Below are 13,304 nucleotides of genomic sequence, written 5' to 3'. Positions count from 1 at the left end.
TTTTGAAATGTACAATACATTCAGGAAGTATTCAGATCCCCTCAATCTTGGCAGTTTTGTGATGTTGCAGCTTCATTAATCTACGCTCAAACAAGACACACACCTTTCTCCCTCTTGATAGTTATTGGACTATTAAATCAACTAAAACTTCTATTAACAGGTGGAAAAGTTACACATTGTTCTAAAGATTATTTTAAATTTTCACTTGTGAGATTGAAAAAAAAGCTGTTTCTGTTGTCGGTGTTTTGGTTAAATTACAGGAAGGGAAGTGTTTTTTGTATTCTGTTCATTTTTACAGTGAGGGTGGAGAAAACGTACAGAGAAAGATGGTTAAAGAAAATGAAGTTAAAGACTCTCCTTCACTTCGATTCAACATTTTAATTTGTAATAATCAGAGGATGAAAAGGTTAAACATAATACAGATAATAACAAGGCTTAATGTAAATTTCACCACGCCACTCGTGAAAACTATAAGGCATGCAATGAGTTTGCATAGAGCTGGAATGGCATCATACAGTACTAAAAGGAAATTATCCTTCATCTTCTTCCCTTTGCAGGTTCAGTGGCGAGGGGGACGGGAGATAGAAAACAACAGGCAGCAATGATTAAATAATGTATGAGAGGATAAAACAGCAGCATGAAGAGGAGGGAGGAGGTGAGTAAGATCGGCAGTACTCCTCAGCAGAGACATAAACACAGAGAGAGACAGGGCACTGCACGCAGTCATAGTGTTTCAAAAACGCCAACCATAACATTCATGGGAACACTTCAACAAAAAAACGCTTCAACAACGCCCCCTGCCATTGACAAAGAGTAACAACAGTCTTCACTTTCTAATCCATTCATTTACAGTTTATATATATAAATTCTTATATATAAATACTTTCTGGACACTCGTGTCAGTCCATCAGCTGACCTGCAGGTTTAAGGATAGGTAGGGACACGTGCTGAGCTACAAGACGCAGCGCCTGCTTCTGATTGGCTAAGGAGGCCTGCTGTCTCACTGGCCTGGGAGTTGGGACTGTCTTCCTCAGAGCTGGATGGGACATAGAGACCCAGGACCTGCTGTACCTTCAGGGGGAGTTCCTGGAATGAAGAGAGGAGAAAAAGAACCAATATGACCAATCTGGAGAGCTAACATCATCTGAGAATCCTAATTTCATTCTCAATTTTCTCCTTTTTTCCTGATTTTGTATGTTTTGTAAAAGGGGGGTTAAAAAGATGAAATTACCAAATTAGAATAAATAAAACACCTCTAATTGGCTAACACAGACTTTAAACTCCATTTTCACAAAGTATGTCAGTAATTACAGTCTGGGGCCACTTATTTCTAACTTTTTGGCCCCTAGGAAGCTCTTGTGAGGACTCTCAAGCGCTATGACAAACTGAATAAGTGTTAATGCCTCTATATATCTAAAAAAGGCAAAACAAGTCACAGCACTGATTATTTTAATAATATTGTTTTTAATGTCTTAAACACTAACCATTACAGTTAGGTCTTCCTCGATAACAGAAGAAAGGCTGGAAACACAACTGTCTGATCTACGGGGACAAAACTGGAGAAAAACGAACTGATGTCTGCTAAATTAGGGATTTTTAAACCCAAAAGACATCCTAACTGTTAAAGATGCAGCAGACCATGAGTTTGATTCATGGCTAGAAAGCATTACATTTAAATGGACCTGTTTCAAGCACAAAGGAGGGCCTGAAGGCAAACATCAGCCTTCTTTAAGCAGTGATGGATGTGAAACTGAATCAACGTCATAGTTTCAGGTTACTCTGAAGGTTTAGATCAGTCGTAAGTGATCTATTTGCTTCTTTTTATTTGGCTTATCTGTAAAAAGATCGCTCTGTGCAGCACTGACTGCGATGTCCCCTACATCCCCTCTACAGAACGCCTCTTACCTTGCACTGAATCAGCTGTAGGTAAATACCCTCGGCTCCCAGCAGAACACTTTCCAAGTCCAACTTCATCGTCAACTCGTTAATGTGCTGAGGAGATTTCACAGAACCAGAAAATGTAAAAAATCTATGTCATAAATTTGCAGACAGACTATATAAACATATTTATATCTAAATCAAACACATGCAGCGCACACCTTCAGAATGGTGTTAAAGTCGTGGTCAGAGCCAATCAGCTCTCCTCTCTGGGACTGCAGGATGGAGCAGGCAATCAGCAGGTGGAAGTTGTCACAGGGGAGTCGAGTCCAGAGGACCTAAGGAAGACAGGAAGTTCGAAACAATATAAAAAGTTACATAAAATATGTATGAAAAACAGCATTATGGGAAGGAAAGATAAGGCAACAGGAGTAGGACACTATGAGGTTTCCCTGCGAACTTCAAAGAATGAGAAAAAGTCTTTGGTTGCCTGGGTGTTTGCTTAATCTGCAGAATTTTCACAGTATGCCTTTGGGCTTTAGAAACTTTTGCAAGTTATTGACTCAAGTCCCACCTGTGGGGATCAACTACAAGGAGGATGCATTGAACTCTCTAGAAGTGCACTTTCTGGAACACACACACCTGTAAGACTGAAAAATTAAAGGTTGTCAAAAAAATAAGCTGTGTTTATTTAAGAATCCAAACAGCTTACTCAGCTTTATTATTTAGCTTTATTTTTCTGAGTTAACTGAAAATATTCTTAGCTTTAATTGAACAGTACTTAAACACTTCAAGCATTTTTTGTAGTTGCTTTCAAATTATCTGACAATCATCCCTTAGTCAGCAGATTTTTCCCAGAATACATTTGGGTGTTAGACACTTTTGCACCATGAGTGAAGTTACTCACTCAGTTAGACAAGTCCTGCTTGTAGGGAGCAATCATAATATACAAAGGATGGTATACTGAACGTGATGGAGGAGGACTTCCTGGTTCAAATTGCACCTTTCAGTTATTGTCGTCACTTTTAGTTCAGTAAGTTTGCACTCCCTGAGTGGCATAAATATTCAAGTTTATAGTATGTGACAGGAATATGTGAAAATCAGGGATACAACTTGTTAATCTGAGTTGGGAACACATGAGTCAACTGTTTGTTACCACTTGAAGTACTTGTTTAAAGTTTATTCAACAGTTCCTTTTTAAATGGAAACTGTATCCTGGTATACAGGGTGGGAAAAACATGATTAGCCTGCCTGACCTGCAGATGTCATGCCTGTATGTTCAATTACAGTTATCTCACCTCCCACAAAGTGAGGATGTCCTCAAAGGAAAACTCTCTCTTGAACCAGATGAGCAGCCAGCGGAAACAGAAGCAGAGGGAGCCGCTGTCCTGAGAGTCTGGTGGAAACACAAAATACAGTTTGTTCATTGAGCATGAAAAACAAAGATCAATAGTTGCTATTATACACCTATGAGTAATTATTTATCTAGAAGCTGGCCGTTCTAAAGTAATCCAACAGGATTAACACTTTCAGTTTAAATCAAATCTTGAAATCAGGCAACTAAGGGAAGGAAAAATAATAAGATCCTGGTTTTGATGCAGATAAAATCTCCAGTTTGTCTTGTCCAAAAATTTCTGAGTAGGATCTGTGCTATTCTCTTCCACAAAAAAGGAATACCTTAATAAACCATTCAACTGATAAAAAAGAAAGAAAAACATAAATAAGGTGCTTGATATTAAGAAATTTTAAAATAAAATCAGTGCTAGAACTCAAAATTGCTCCAGGGAAGAAGTAGGTATTGTTGGCATTAATAAATTATAACATTTTGTCCACATAAACTATTATATAACTATCCAAATATCATCAGCATCAAACACTGAGAATCCCATCTACAGTAACTGTGAGGTTTTTCTACTTTGTATGGATTTTCCTGTGGACAGCGTAGGTAATGTGAAGTCTTCTTTAAAGGTAAGGCAAGTTTATTTATAGGGCATCAATCATTCACAAAGCAATTCAAAGTGCTTTACAGGATTTAAAATAGAGCATTCCTAAAATTTAGAGCTTTAAAATACAGCAAAAGACATTTAAAATGAAATAAATTGAAATACATAATGATATAAAAATGACTAAAGCAAAAATAAAAACTTTTAAAACAAAATCTATTAAAATATCCTCATACTGGGTGTTTGCTCTGTGACTTACAGTGTTTAAAGTGCTCTGGAGTCTTACTTTCCTGCTGGCTTTGCCTAATCGTAATTGATTCTTCTTAACAATCACTCCCAGAACATCATCCTGAGGACTGAGGCTCATGGTATGTGCCGTCTGTGTTCGGCAATGCCCTAAACTGGCTCAGAAACCCTTCGCTGTATGCTGTGGTGGAACAGCTTTCACAGTCTTTACACCTCCACACTTCACCAAAAACTGGTAATCTGATTAAAGAAACCTTTTAAAGTCTGTTTCTGGTTTAAGTCGATCAATTCAAATTAGTCTTTAAAAACAGGATAAAAGGGAGTTGGATTACCTCATTCTTGTTAGAGAAATGTAGATTGGGAAACCAGGATTATTTTTATCCAGATTAAATTTATGAACAACTCTTCTCTGGAAAGCATTTCAGCTGTTTCAGCACATTTTTGTTCTTCTGGTAATTGCTTCTATACATAACAATGTCTCTGATTCTTATGTTAAAGCAGAGGGTTGCATCATCTAAAGTAGCCTCTCGTTTTCTACATTCTTGCCCCTGCTCTACTTTCACATGCATTATCCTTAGATCTGTGTTGAAAAGTGCCCGCTGTAGCCTCTTTAGGTTTACTTTAAAGACGATCCAGTCAGACAGGACGAGCGTGAGCTGACTCACCCAGGAAGTCACATAACTCTGGGTCCAGAGCCCTCAGCAGGATACTGAGCTGCAGGAGCTGCTGCTTCATGGCCTCCTGAGACTCTTCAAAGTTCTGATGCTGCAGAGGAAAAGAGCAATCAATTTCACTTGGTTATCTTAAGTCTACAGCTTCATGGGTACAAATATAGTCAGAGAACTTTTTAGTTCATTTAACCTTTTCAGATTAAAACCTTAACAAAGGAAAAAGGATTGAAACTTCTGAAGCTTTGAGTCAAACTTCCTTTTGCTGCTGGGCAGCAATCAGATCGAGCTCATCATTCTGCCCACAGTGACAGAAGCTGTACTTCCTCTGAATCCACTCTCACAACTCAACAAGAACAAAAACCAAACTGTTTCTGTCTGACATTTAGAAGGTGTCTGGCTTATTTTTCAAGAGGAAGAGAGAGAGAGATTTATACTAACCACCAGCTCCATGAAGCCCGTCAGACACCAGAAGGACTCCACCTCATTTTGAGTGACAAAGAGGATCGGAGACAGGAGGTCGCTCATCCCCTGGACATAACCTGGACAGAAACGGGGTCAATACTTCTACCAAAAACTCAGAAAATCTAAATAACCCTGAAGTTAAAATATTGTCAAAAGTAAGTTAAGTTTCACGTAACAGCCGAGGAAACGTGAAAACATTTAATTTGGAAAGTTCAGCGAGGCCACTGTTATTTTATGTCCTTCTATAAGCTCGAATTTCAAACTTCTTACTGTAGAAGTTGGAATTGTTAGCTAGTTTCTAAAGACCAAAAGTGGCTGTATTCAATTTTTTAAAACCAGAAAATCAAGTTAAAAATCAAACTAGGGTTTTATTTGAAATATCCACTAAAAGATAATGTAAGGATGGAGCTGAATAGATTACAATAAGTGTCACTGAAAATACAATAATAGTTTGAAATGAAATCTTAAAGGAAAGCATTTGTTTATGTTAAGATAAATGTAGGATCATTTAAAAATGGTATTTTCAATTGTTTCAGTGTGACATTTTTGTCCTTAGAACAAATGTGTTGGTTTTTGCATTGCTTTCCCATTTAGGCTAATTTACGGAGCTGAGACAGTAGTTTTAAAAAATGTTAAAAGTGAATGCTCTCTGGCAAATTTGAGCTAAATTCGTTCAACACGGCCAAAATGGTTGAAAATAAAGAAAAGGAGAATGGCACAAAATGTCCCTAGGATCCCCTAAGGGTTAAAAAACTGACAATCTTGTGTTCTGGTTCCATAGCAGTCTTTTTTTTTTTTTTTAAATAAAACTCTGCTTACTACTTGAACTCCATCAGCACGTTACACTCTTCTTTACTTAACCTAACTGTCAAGATTATTAATCCCAGCCTTTCTGCTTCCCATCATGTTGGATGCTTTTGTCTTACCCAGATCAAAGTTGTACATGCAGTACGTCATGAGCACGTCATGAAGCAGAGTCAGTCCTGGGTTATCATTCCCGGAGAAGAAGGTGTTATGTCTGTCCGTCCTGCTGACGTCTCTCTCTGTCACAACACAACAGAGACGCTCTTTAACATCTGTCACATCGCTCACACACAATTCTCAGCTGTTAATCCCACAGACTGTAGCACTGACCAATCAGGCTTCTGTATCCTCTGAGGAGAGAGTTCCTCATTTCCTGCTCCTCGCTCACTGACTTCCACTGCACCTTCATCCTGAAGTACTCATCCCTGCAGACGCAAACACATATTCAAAGGGATGAAAGAGGTTGACTTCTTGTAACCATATACAATAGTGTTTTTGCTCTGAATTTGATTAAATCTGATAACACAGTCCTATTTTTAAGACAAATAAGGAACTTCAGGCATGAATTATGTAGCTTAGCACCAAGACTTTAAAAAGCAAGGAGCAGCTCTGCCTGACTCAGTCCAAAGGTAACAAAACTAATTTGAAAGCAGCTTAAAAATTACACAATTCAATTTTAAAACTGCAATAAAATCTGCTAATTTACATGAGTGGCTGCGTTGCTTACTGTGGCGTCATTTCTTTGAGTATCCTTAACTACTTCTAATCCTAGAGCCTGTAAATCTTAAGGTTACTAAATGTTTCCTGGAGGAAGACTTCAGGGGCAGCATTCCTGAAATTTTCTAGAAAGTTTCAGGAGTACATATTTGAAAATGACTTAAATCATTTAATTAAGAAAAAAAAAACACCAACGTTTTGAGCCGCAGAATGTCTTCCCTTTGTTTGCTGGTGCTGTTCCACGAATAAAAGCCAAGCAGGAACTTCCACACCTCCTTCCTCAGTGGCGGCGTGATGCCCTGCGAAGGACAAGAGCAGAATGAGACACGAGTATCACAGGGTTAGATAGGATGGAATCTTTGGTATAGTACCATTACTGTCTCACCCCTCTGAAGACGATTTCTTTAATCCGTTCTGGGTTCTTCACTCGCCCCTCCGGGTCCAGAAACTCCTCCCAGTTCTCCAGAGGTTGTCCCCTGGTTACACGTGGTCTGGGACCGAGCTCGACCCCCTTAATGGCAATACAGAAACAAATTAAAATGTTTCATGATTCTCGTGTCCCTAAATGTGATGAGGTTAAATGTGATAAGGACTTCATACACATGTGATGAGTTCAAAGCCAGGCTCATCATCAGACTGAGGGGGCAAACTGGGATCCTGAGTGGGACGAGAATGGTGGACAGGGGAATCTGGAGGTCGGAGGGCAGCCTTGAAGAAGTTGGTGACTTTGGAGAATCCGCCAAAGGTGGTGGCGTACGGGTCCTGGATAAATCTCTGCTCAGGATATTGAAAAAGGAATGTACTGGTGAATTTTAGAACAAGGATTGTATGATCAAAATGTGCTCTTGTACATATTCATATGATCATGATTACCGAAACAAGATCCGATCCTCCATCGTCGAACAGCTGCAGTTTGTCGAAGGACTGAGAGAGAGCGCCTGAGTCATGAGGATAGGCAAGGAAGAGCCGCCCGTCAACCGGAGACCTGATGGTGATGACAACAAAAGCTGTGACATCTTTGATGTGAACTGTCTGCTACAGTAAGAGGGCTCCTACTCAGCTCTAAAAATGGAAATTTAAGACTTTTCAAGACCTGAACTGAGAAAAATTTAAAACCACTATGAGCACAGCAAACAGTCAAAAATGCTGCTTTAATGTACTGTTTTTCAAATGTTACAGGGCAGTTATTCCCAAACTGTGTGCTTTCATGGAAGTGAAAGTGTGTCCTAGGACTTAGAACAACTATATGTTATCACTGCAACTGAACATCACCTAAATTCACTGTCACATGCTGTTGCAAGATTTTGGCTTTATCTTATGCATGCCTTGTGCAAAATGTTTGGATTGAGAGCAAGGAAATGTTTTGGCCACAATCAAATCTGATGTTTTTTGGCACATTAAGTGCCTCTTTTCTAACAGTATGCTTTACAGTGTTACAGCAACACAGGTTTGCTTGCCTGATTCTGTACAGTTAATAAACTATTTCAAAAGAGAGTTACACTTTTAGTCATGTGAGGCCTTTAAAAACAAAAGTGGGCTTTACAAATTTTTAAGTGGGCAATAATTTGATAAAGACGCATTGTAGTCAAAGTGCTATCTTAAATTCAAGACCTATAAATAGTAAAAATACGTCTTTTTATAGCCTTAAAAGTACAATTTAAGACATTTTCAAGGATCTGCAGGAATCCTGAGTAAAATCTTTCGTATCCATAACTGAGAAACCCTTGACTAAAAAGCAGCTAAAATCAGGTCTATAACTCTTACTGGTCCAGGATGATGTAGCGCTGCATCGCCCTAAGCAGCTCCCTGGTTCCTCCTCTGTGGAAGTGCAGTGGAGGCAGCGGGTGCCCCCCTCGACTGGTCAGCACCAGGAAGTTTCGACCCAATGAGAAGCGAGCTCTTCTGAGTGAGTACAGCTCTGAGAGTGGCAGAGAGAACGACCACTGACCTGCAAGGGAAATGAGACACTTTTAGTTCCGACCAGAGATGCAGCACTTGATTGTTTAACAGTTTGAAAGAAAACAAAACTGTTTTTACAATGGACTGATCAGTTCTCCTGTTAAAACGCCACATTTTTGTGGTGTGAGAAATACAGCAATGATTCTCCTGAATGATTCGGGAGAATTATCTAATTGCAATGTTATTTTTTTTTAAATATTGCGATTGTGATTTTATATTCGATTATTTCTTAAGTTTCTGATCTTATATATTTTTCAACAAACACAAGCAATGAATCATTACTTATTATAACCAACACAATATTAGATAATTAAACTGGGGCTGAATGATTTAGAAAAAAATATCTGATTGTAATATTTTTTAATCATAGAGCAAATTTGATGATAATTTTTGTGTTGAAGGGAATTGGAAAAAGATACAATAATAATAGTTCTGCAAAAGAAATCGTATTTTGTCAGGGATTTCAGATTAAAAAAATATTGCACCTTCTGCAACTTGAAAATCGCCTAAGATCATATTGAGATTTAATCTAAATTTCTCTTAACTGCCCAGCCTTAGTCACCTCTTTGCAAAATTTGTCCACTCTTCTTTCCAAATGCTCAGAATCAGTACATTTATGATGGCTTTTCCTGTGCACAGCCCTCTTCAGGTCAGATTCAACAGGATTCAGGTCTGGGTTTTTGCTGGGCTACTCCAACACTTTTATCTTCTTCTGGTGAAGCCATTGTTTTGCAGATAAGATGTAAACTTTGGGTCGTTGTCATGCTGGAAGGTGCCATGGGTATTCAAGTTGGTTCTTCAATTGAACTGCATGCATTAAAGGTCACAAGAACGGTGGATAAGGTCCTGACATTATATATCTGGCCTCACTTGTTTAATCCCTTAAAAATGTGGCAATTTAAAAGGGGTTTGTGGAGTTTTTAAAGCCATAGTAGGTCAGAAAATCTTGTTTGTGTTCTTTAAATCACCTGAATTAATACCTTTTCTTTAAAATTTCTGAAACTGCATATGAGTTTGGGACTGTTGGTTGGATAATAAAAAGCAATCTCAAAGAAATAGGTGTGTGCTTTTTGTCAACATCAAGACAAAAGGAAAAATATAATTGAAAATCTTCAATTTCAGCTTTAAATCTGTTTATTTTAGTACCTCATTTCCTAAAACGTTGGGACATGGTGATCAGAAACTGGAACGGTCAGTTCACAAATGTTTACATAGTGTTGTATGTGATGTTACACAACGGTAAACAAGACCCTGCCCCAATTTAAGAAAGGAGTGTTGCTGACATTAAGTTTATAATTTTTCCAAATGCAATTCATTTCTTCAGCTTTACCACTGACACACTATTTTTAAGCTATTTTCAATTAAAAATGGTGTTTAAATGCTTTCAAAATCATCAAATACTGTTTCTTATTACATTTTTAAACAGCCTCCCCACTTTTTAGGAAATAGTGTTGAATTATAACTGTGAAAGAAGGAAGCAGAAGAAGAAGAAGAAAAGTAATGTGCACCTGAGTCTCTGACTGGGACTTGCTCTCTGTCTTTCTTCACTGTGCTGATAACAGCCCAGTCAGGTTCATATCCGGGGTCAAAGTTTGTATCCTCCTCCCCTCCTTCTCCATCCTAATCAATAACACCATTTAAAGATTATCTATAGGAGAAAATGAACACTCTCATAGTTCTTTTAAGCAAACAGATGACTTCAGACCTTTTTGGTATAAAGCACAGCGGGAGCACTGCGCCCCTCATCCTCCAGTGGGCTCCACTCTAGCGCTGGAACTCCAGCCTGTAGCAAAAATTAAGCTTTTTATTTTTTTTTCTATATTTCCTGCTTTGTAAATCAGCTCCTTCTGAGTTATGTAGATTTACTTACTCGCTCAACAATTCGGATGAATCCTGGGATCGTGTTGTCCAGATTGCTCCTTTTTGCATTTGTGTGGAGATACACCCCCTCCTTCTCAAAGATCAGCTGAAAAGAGAGGAGGCCATATAAAAGATGTGCTGACTGCTTCTTCATTCAATAAAACATCAAAAATAGGTGAAAATGATCAGGATAATTCCTCCCAGCATGTTCACAAAAGGACAGCATGCACCTATAAATATCCAGGTCATCTTTAGACTACAATCTTAAAGTTTGGTGTGATACTAGTGAAAATAAAATGACATAAATAACTGTTTTGATGCAACAGCATCAAAAATAAAAGTCTTAGGCAACAAATTTTGTGTATGTTCTTGTTCCAATCATCAGAGTGAGTCTAAGTCGCAGAAAAAGCAAAAGTAGGCTTGCAATTTTTGATGGACTCATTCAAAATTGCAGGCAATTGCAGGCTTTGGTGCATTTCATCATATATATACATCACTGAAACAACAAATTGTGAATTATTTAAACTCGTGAGAGATGGGAGCATTCAACATTTTGACAGCCTTAAAAAGAAACAGGAAAAGTTACTGTAATTTGTGAAACAGGGTTTAATCAATCCTCACTCTTTCAGTTTAGAATGCCCGTTTTTATGGTCCCAACCACGCTGACTCTAACGGTACAATGATGTTATTAAGTGTACAACACCAGCATTAATAATAATGATTCAGGGGTCAACAAAGGGCACTCTAACTAGAGATATTACATAAATTGCTGGCCTCTAAGTGACCCAGCTGGCTGAAATAGCTCTGCGAAATGGCTTTACAATGTCCTACTTAATGACAGCATGAAATCACATGACGGTTGTGGCTGCTCGCTCAGATAAGTGGGTGAAGGCGATCTAACCAAACAGGAAAACTTTGATTAATCTTACAGTCACGCACCAAACTGTCTGACTTTGTAAAAAAAAAAAAAATCTTTATGTCTTTCTGCTACATCTCTGGACACTGAACGACGATTTCAGACGTCCTGGGATGGCAAAACATACGTAGCAGCCAGTGTTATGATACTGCTTTATCATACAGTACGTTACTAAGCGCTAGCTTAAAGTGGTAACAACAGCTAACATTCCCACAGCAAATTCGACTTCCAACGACCGCAATGTCATAGTTAAGATGGTGAAAAGTTGTCGAGAGTCACAAAGAACTAAAACTGACATCTGGATATTGTTTAAAAATAGAAAATACCTTGTAGTCTTCAGCGTTTTGCTCCATTCTTCTCTCACCTCTGGCTCGACTCTTTTTTTCCAAAATAAATGTTACGTCACATTTCCTGACAACGAAAAGCCCCGCCTCCAAGAGACGACATGAAACGTTTTTTAGACCAAAATTGAAAAGTTCCTTTATTATGATTAAAAACTTAAAGAAAACCAACAATTACAAGAGCGCCATCATAAGAAATAACACATTTCTGGTGGTTTTATGTGTTTTCCCCATTTGAGCTAGCCAATTTTATTTTGAAATTGTTGACCGGATATTGTGATACGTTTTCGGCAGAGTGTGCTTGATGCGTCACTCGGGCGCCATATGCGAAAGGGGGAGTAGCAGTTGACGATGAATGCAAGTCAGGGACGGCGGAAGGACAATCCAAGATTAAAATGCTTACAACTCACTGAAAAATGAACCGATTTTCAAGCTGTTTGTTTTGTCACCGACTTCAGACATGCATTTATCATCTTGGTTACTTGAGCCAATGAAATACACATGTTTTCAAAAGGATAAAATTAAAAGAAAGACATACTGACCTGATCCTGGAGGAACTTTAAAAAAAAAAAAGACTGGGTAAAGCAGCTCAATATAATGTCCTTTACCTAGATAAAACTATATTGCAACACTTAACAAGATTTTTGACCTGCCCTCACCTGCTTACACTATATAAAACATATTTTTTTAAATCATACACACGTCATAGTTTGTGTTTTTATGGCTCTTTAGCCGATTGCTTTATGAAAATGAAATTAAGTGGCTCTTTTTTTCAAAGGTTTTGCCTACACACATACACACAAACATACACACATATACAGTAGGCTATAGGTTCTTTGCAGTCACGTGTATGCCTATGTAGGCTATCTGTACTGCAAGTCGAAGTAAAAGTAGCTACTGATTTAAAGATGGTCTCAAATTAAGTACAAATACCCTCATACTCAATCAAAGTTACTTGAGTAAATGTAATCAGTTACTTTCTACCCCTGTCATATGGCAGTTGGGTGTGCAATACGATAACTGTGGGCTAATCTTTACTCATTTAAACAGAATATTTTGCCAACTATGATTTATCATACTGACGCATCTAGTCTATATTTATTTTATCAGGATCCCAATTCCCCCCGTAGTATAGGACTTTCACTAACTTAACACAGGTTACTGTGGGCCTCGTCTATCGCATAAACTATGCTGTCTTTATCGGTATCTAAAATATTGCCTCTCTGCAGACACGCGCGCGCACAGCTAAACACACACTCACTGCCTGACATGCATACCCTTCCTCTCTCGCATGCGCTGTCCCAATCACGGACAGAAATTCCTCCACAGATCAAAACTACTCAGAGTGACCGACAGGCTTCACTGGCGCTGCTGGCAATTTGATACGTTCACTGACATCAAGGAGAACTCAGTCACTGTCATAACTGCCATTTTACTCCACTAAATAGAACAGCCAATAAAGTAATCCGGTCTGTTAAAAACCCGCCCAATCTGGCAACACTGGGAC

The 13,304-nt window shown here is 38.5% G+C and overlaps 1 protein-coding gene across 1 annotated transcript; it reads right to left on the bottom strand.

Annotated features, from left to right (window-relative positions):
* Nucleotides 1-368: 368 nt before the first annotated feature.
* tbc1d17 (TBC1 domain family, member 17) lies at nt 369-11,858 on the bottom strand. The gene is made up of 17 exons (XM_041778517.1): nt 11,783-11,858; nt 10,551-10,646; nt 10,386-10,463; nt 10,189-10,300; nt 8,486-8,669; nt 7,595-7,706; nt 7,322-7,495; nt 7,107-7,232; nt 6,917-7,020; nt 6,335-6,429; nt 6,127-6,243; nt 5,177-5,277; nt 4,733-4,832; nt 3,177-3,274; nt 2,100-2,216; nt 1,906-1,992; nt 369-1,086 (listed from the first exon to the last, which is right to left on the bottom strand). Exons 1-17 carry the CDS (start codon nt 11,807-11,809, stop codon nt 925-927), a joined length of 1,890 nt encoding a protein of 629 aa, XP_041634451.1. The 5' UTR covers nt 11,810-11,858; the 3' UTR covers nt 369-924.
* Between the last annotated feature and the right edge of the window lie 1,446 nt (nt 11,859-13,304).

Source organism: Cheilinus undulatus, linkage group 21, assembly GCF_018320785.1.
Source record: "Cheilinus undulatus linkage group 21, ASM1832078v1, whole genome shotgun sequence".
NCBI lineage: Eukaryota > Metazoa > Chordata > Actinopteri > Labriformes > Labridae > Cheilinus > Cheilinus undulatus.
This window is presented reverse-complemented; position numbering and strand designations above follow the sequence as displayed.

What these genes read in the sequence shown, in the direction of transcription:
- tbc1d17 (XM_041778517.1), bottom strand. Translation starts at nt 11,809, where the DNA reads ATGGAGCAAAACGCTGAAGACTACAAG. An exon ending in GCTTTGAACTCATCACATGT is followed by an intron (nt 7,233 to 7,321) that starts GTATGAAGTCCT and finishes ATTGCCATTAAG; the next exon opens with GGGGTCGAGCTCGGTCCCAG. An exon ending in AAGAAATCGTCTTCAGAGGG is followed by an intron (nt 7,021 to 7,106) that starts GTGAGACAGTAA and finishes TGTCCTTCGCAG; the next exon opens with GGCATCACGCCGCCACTGAG.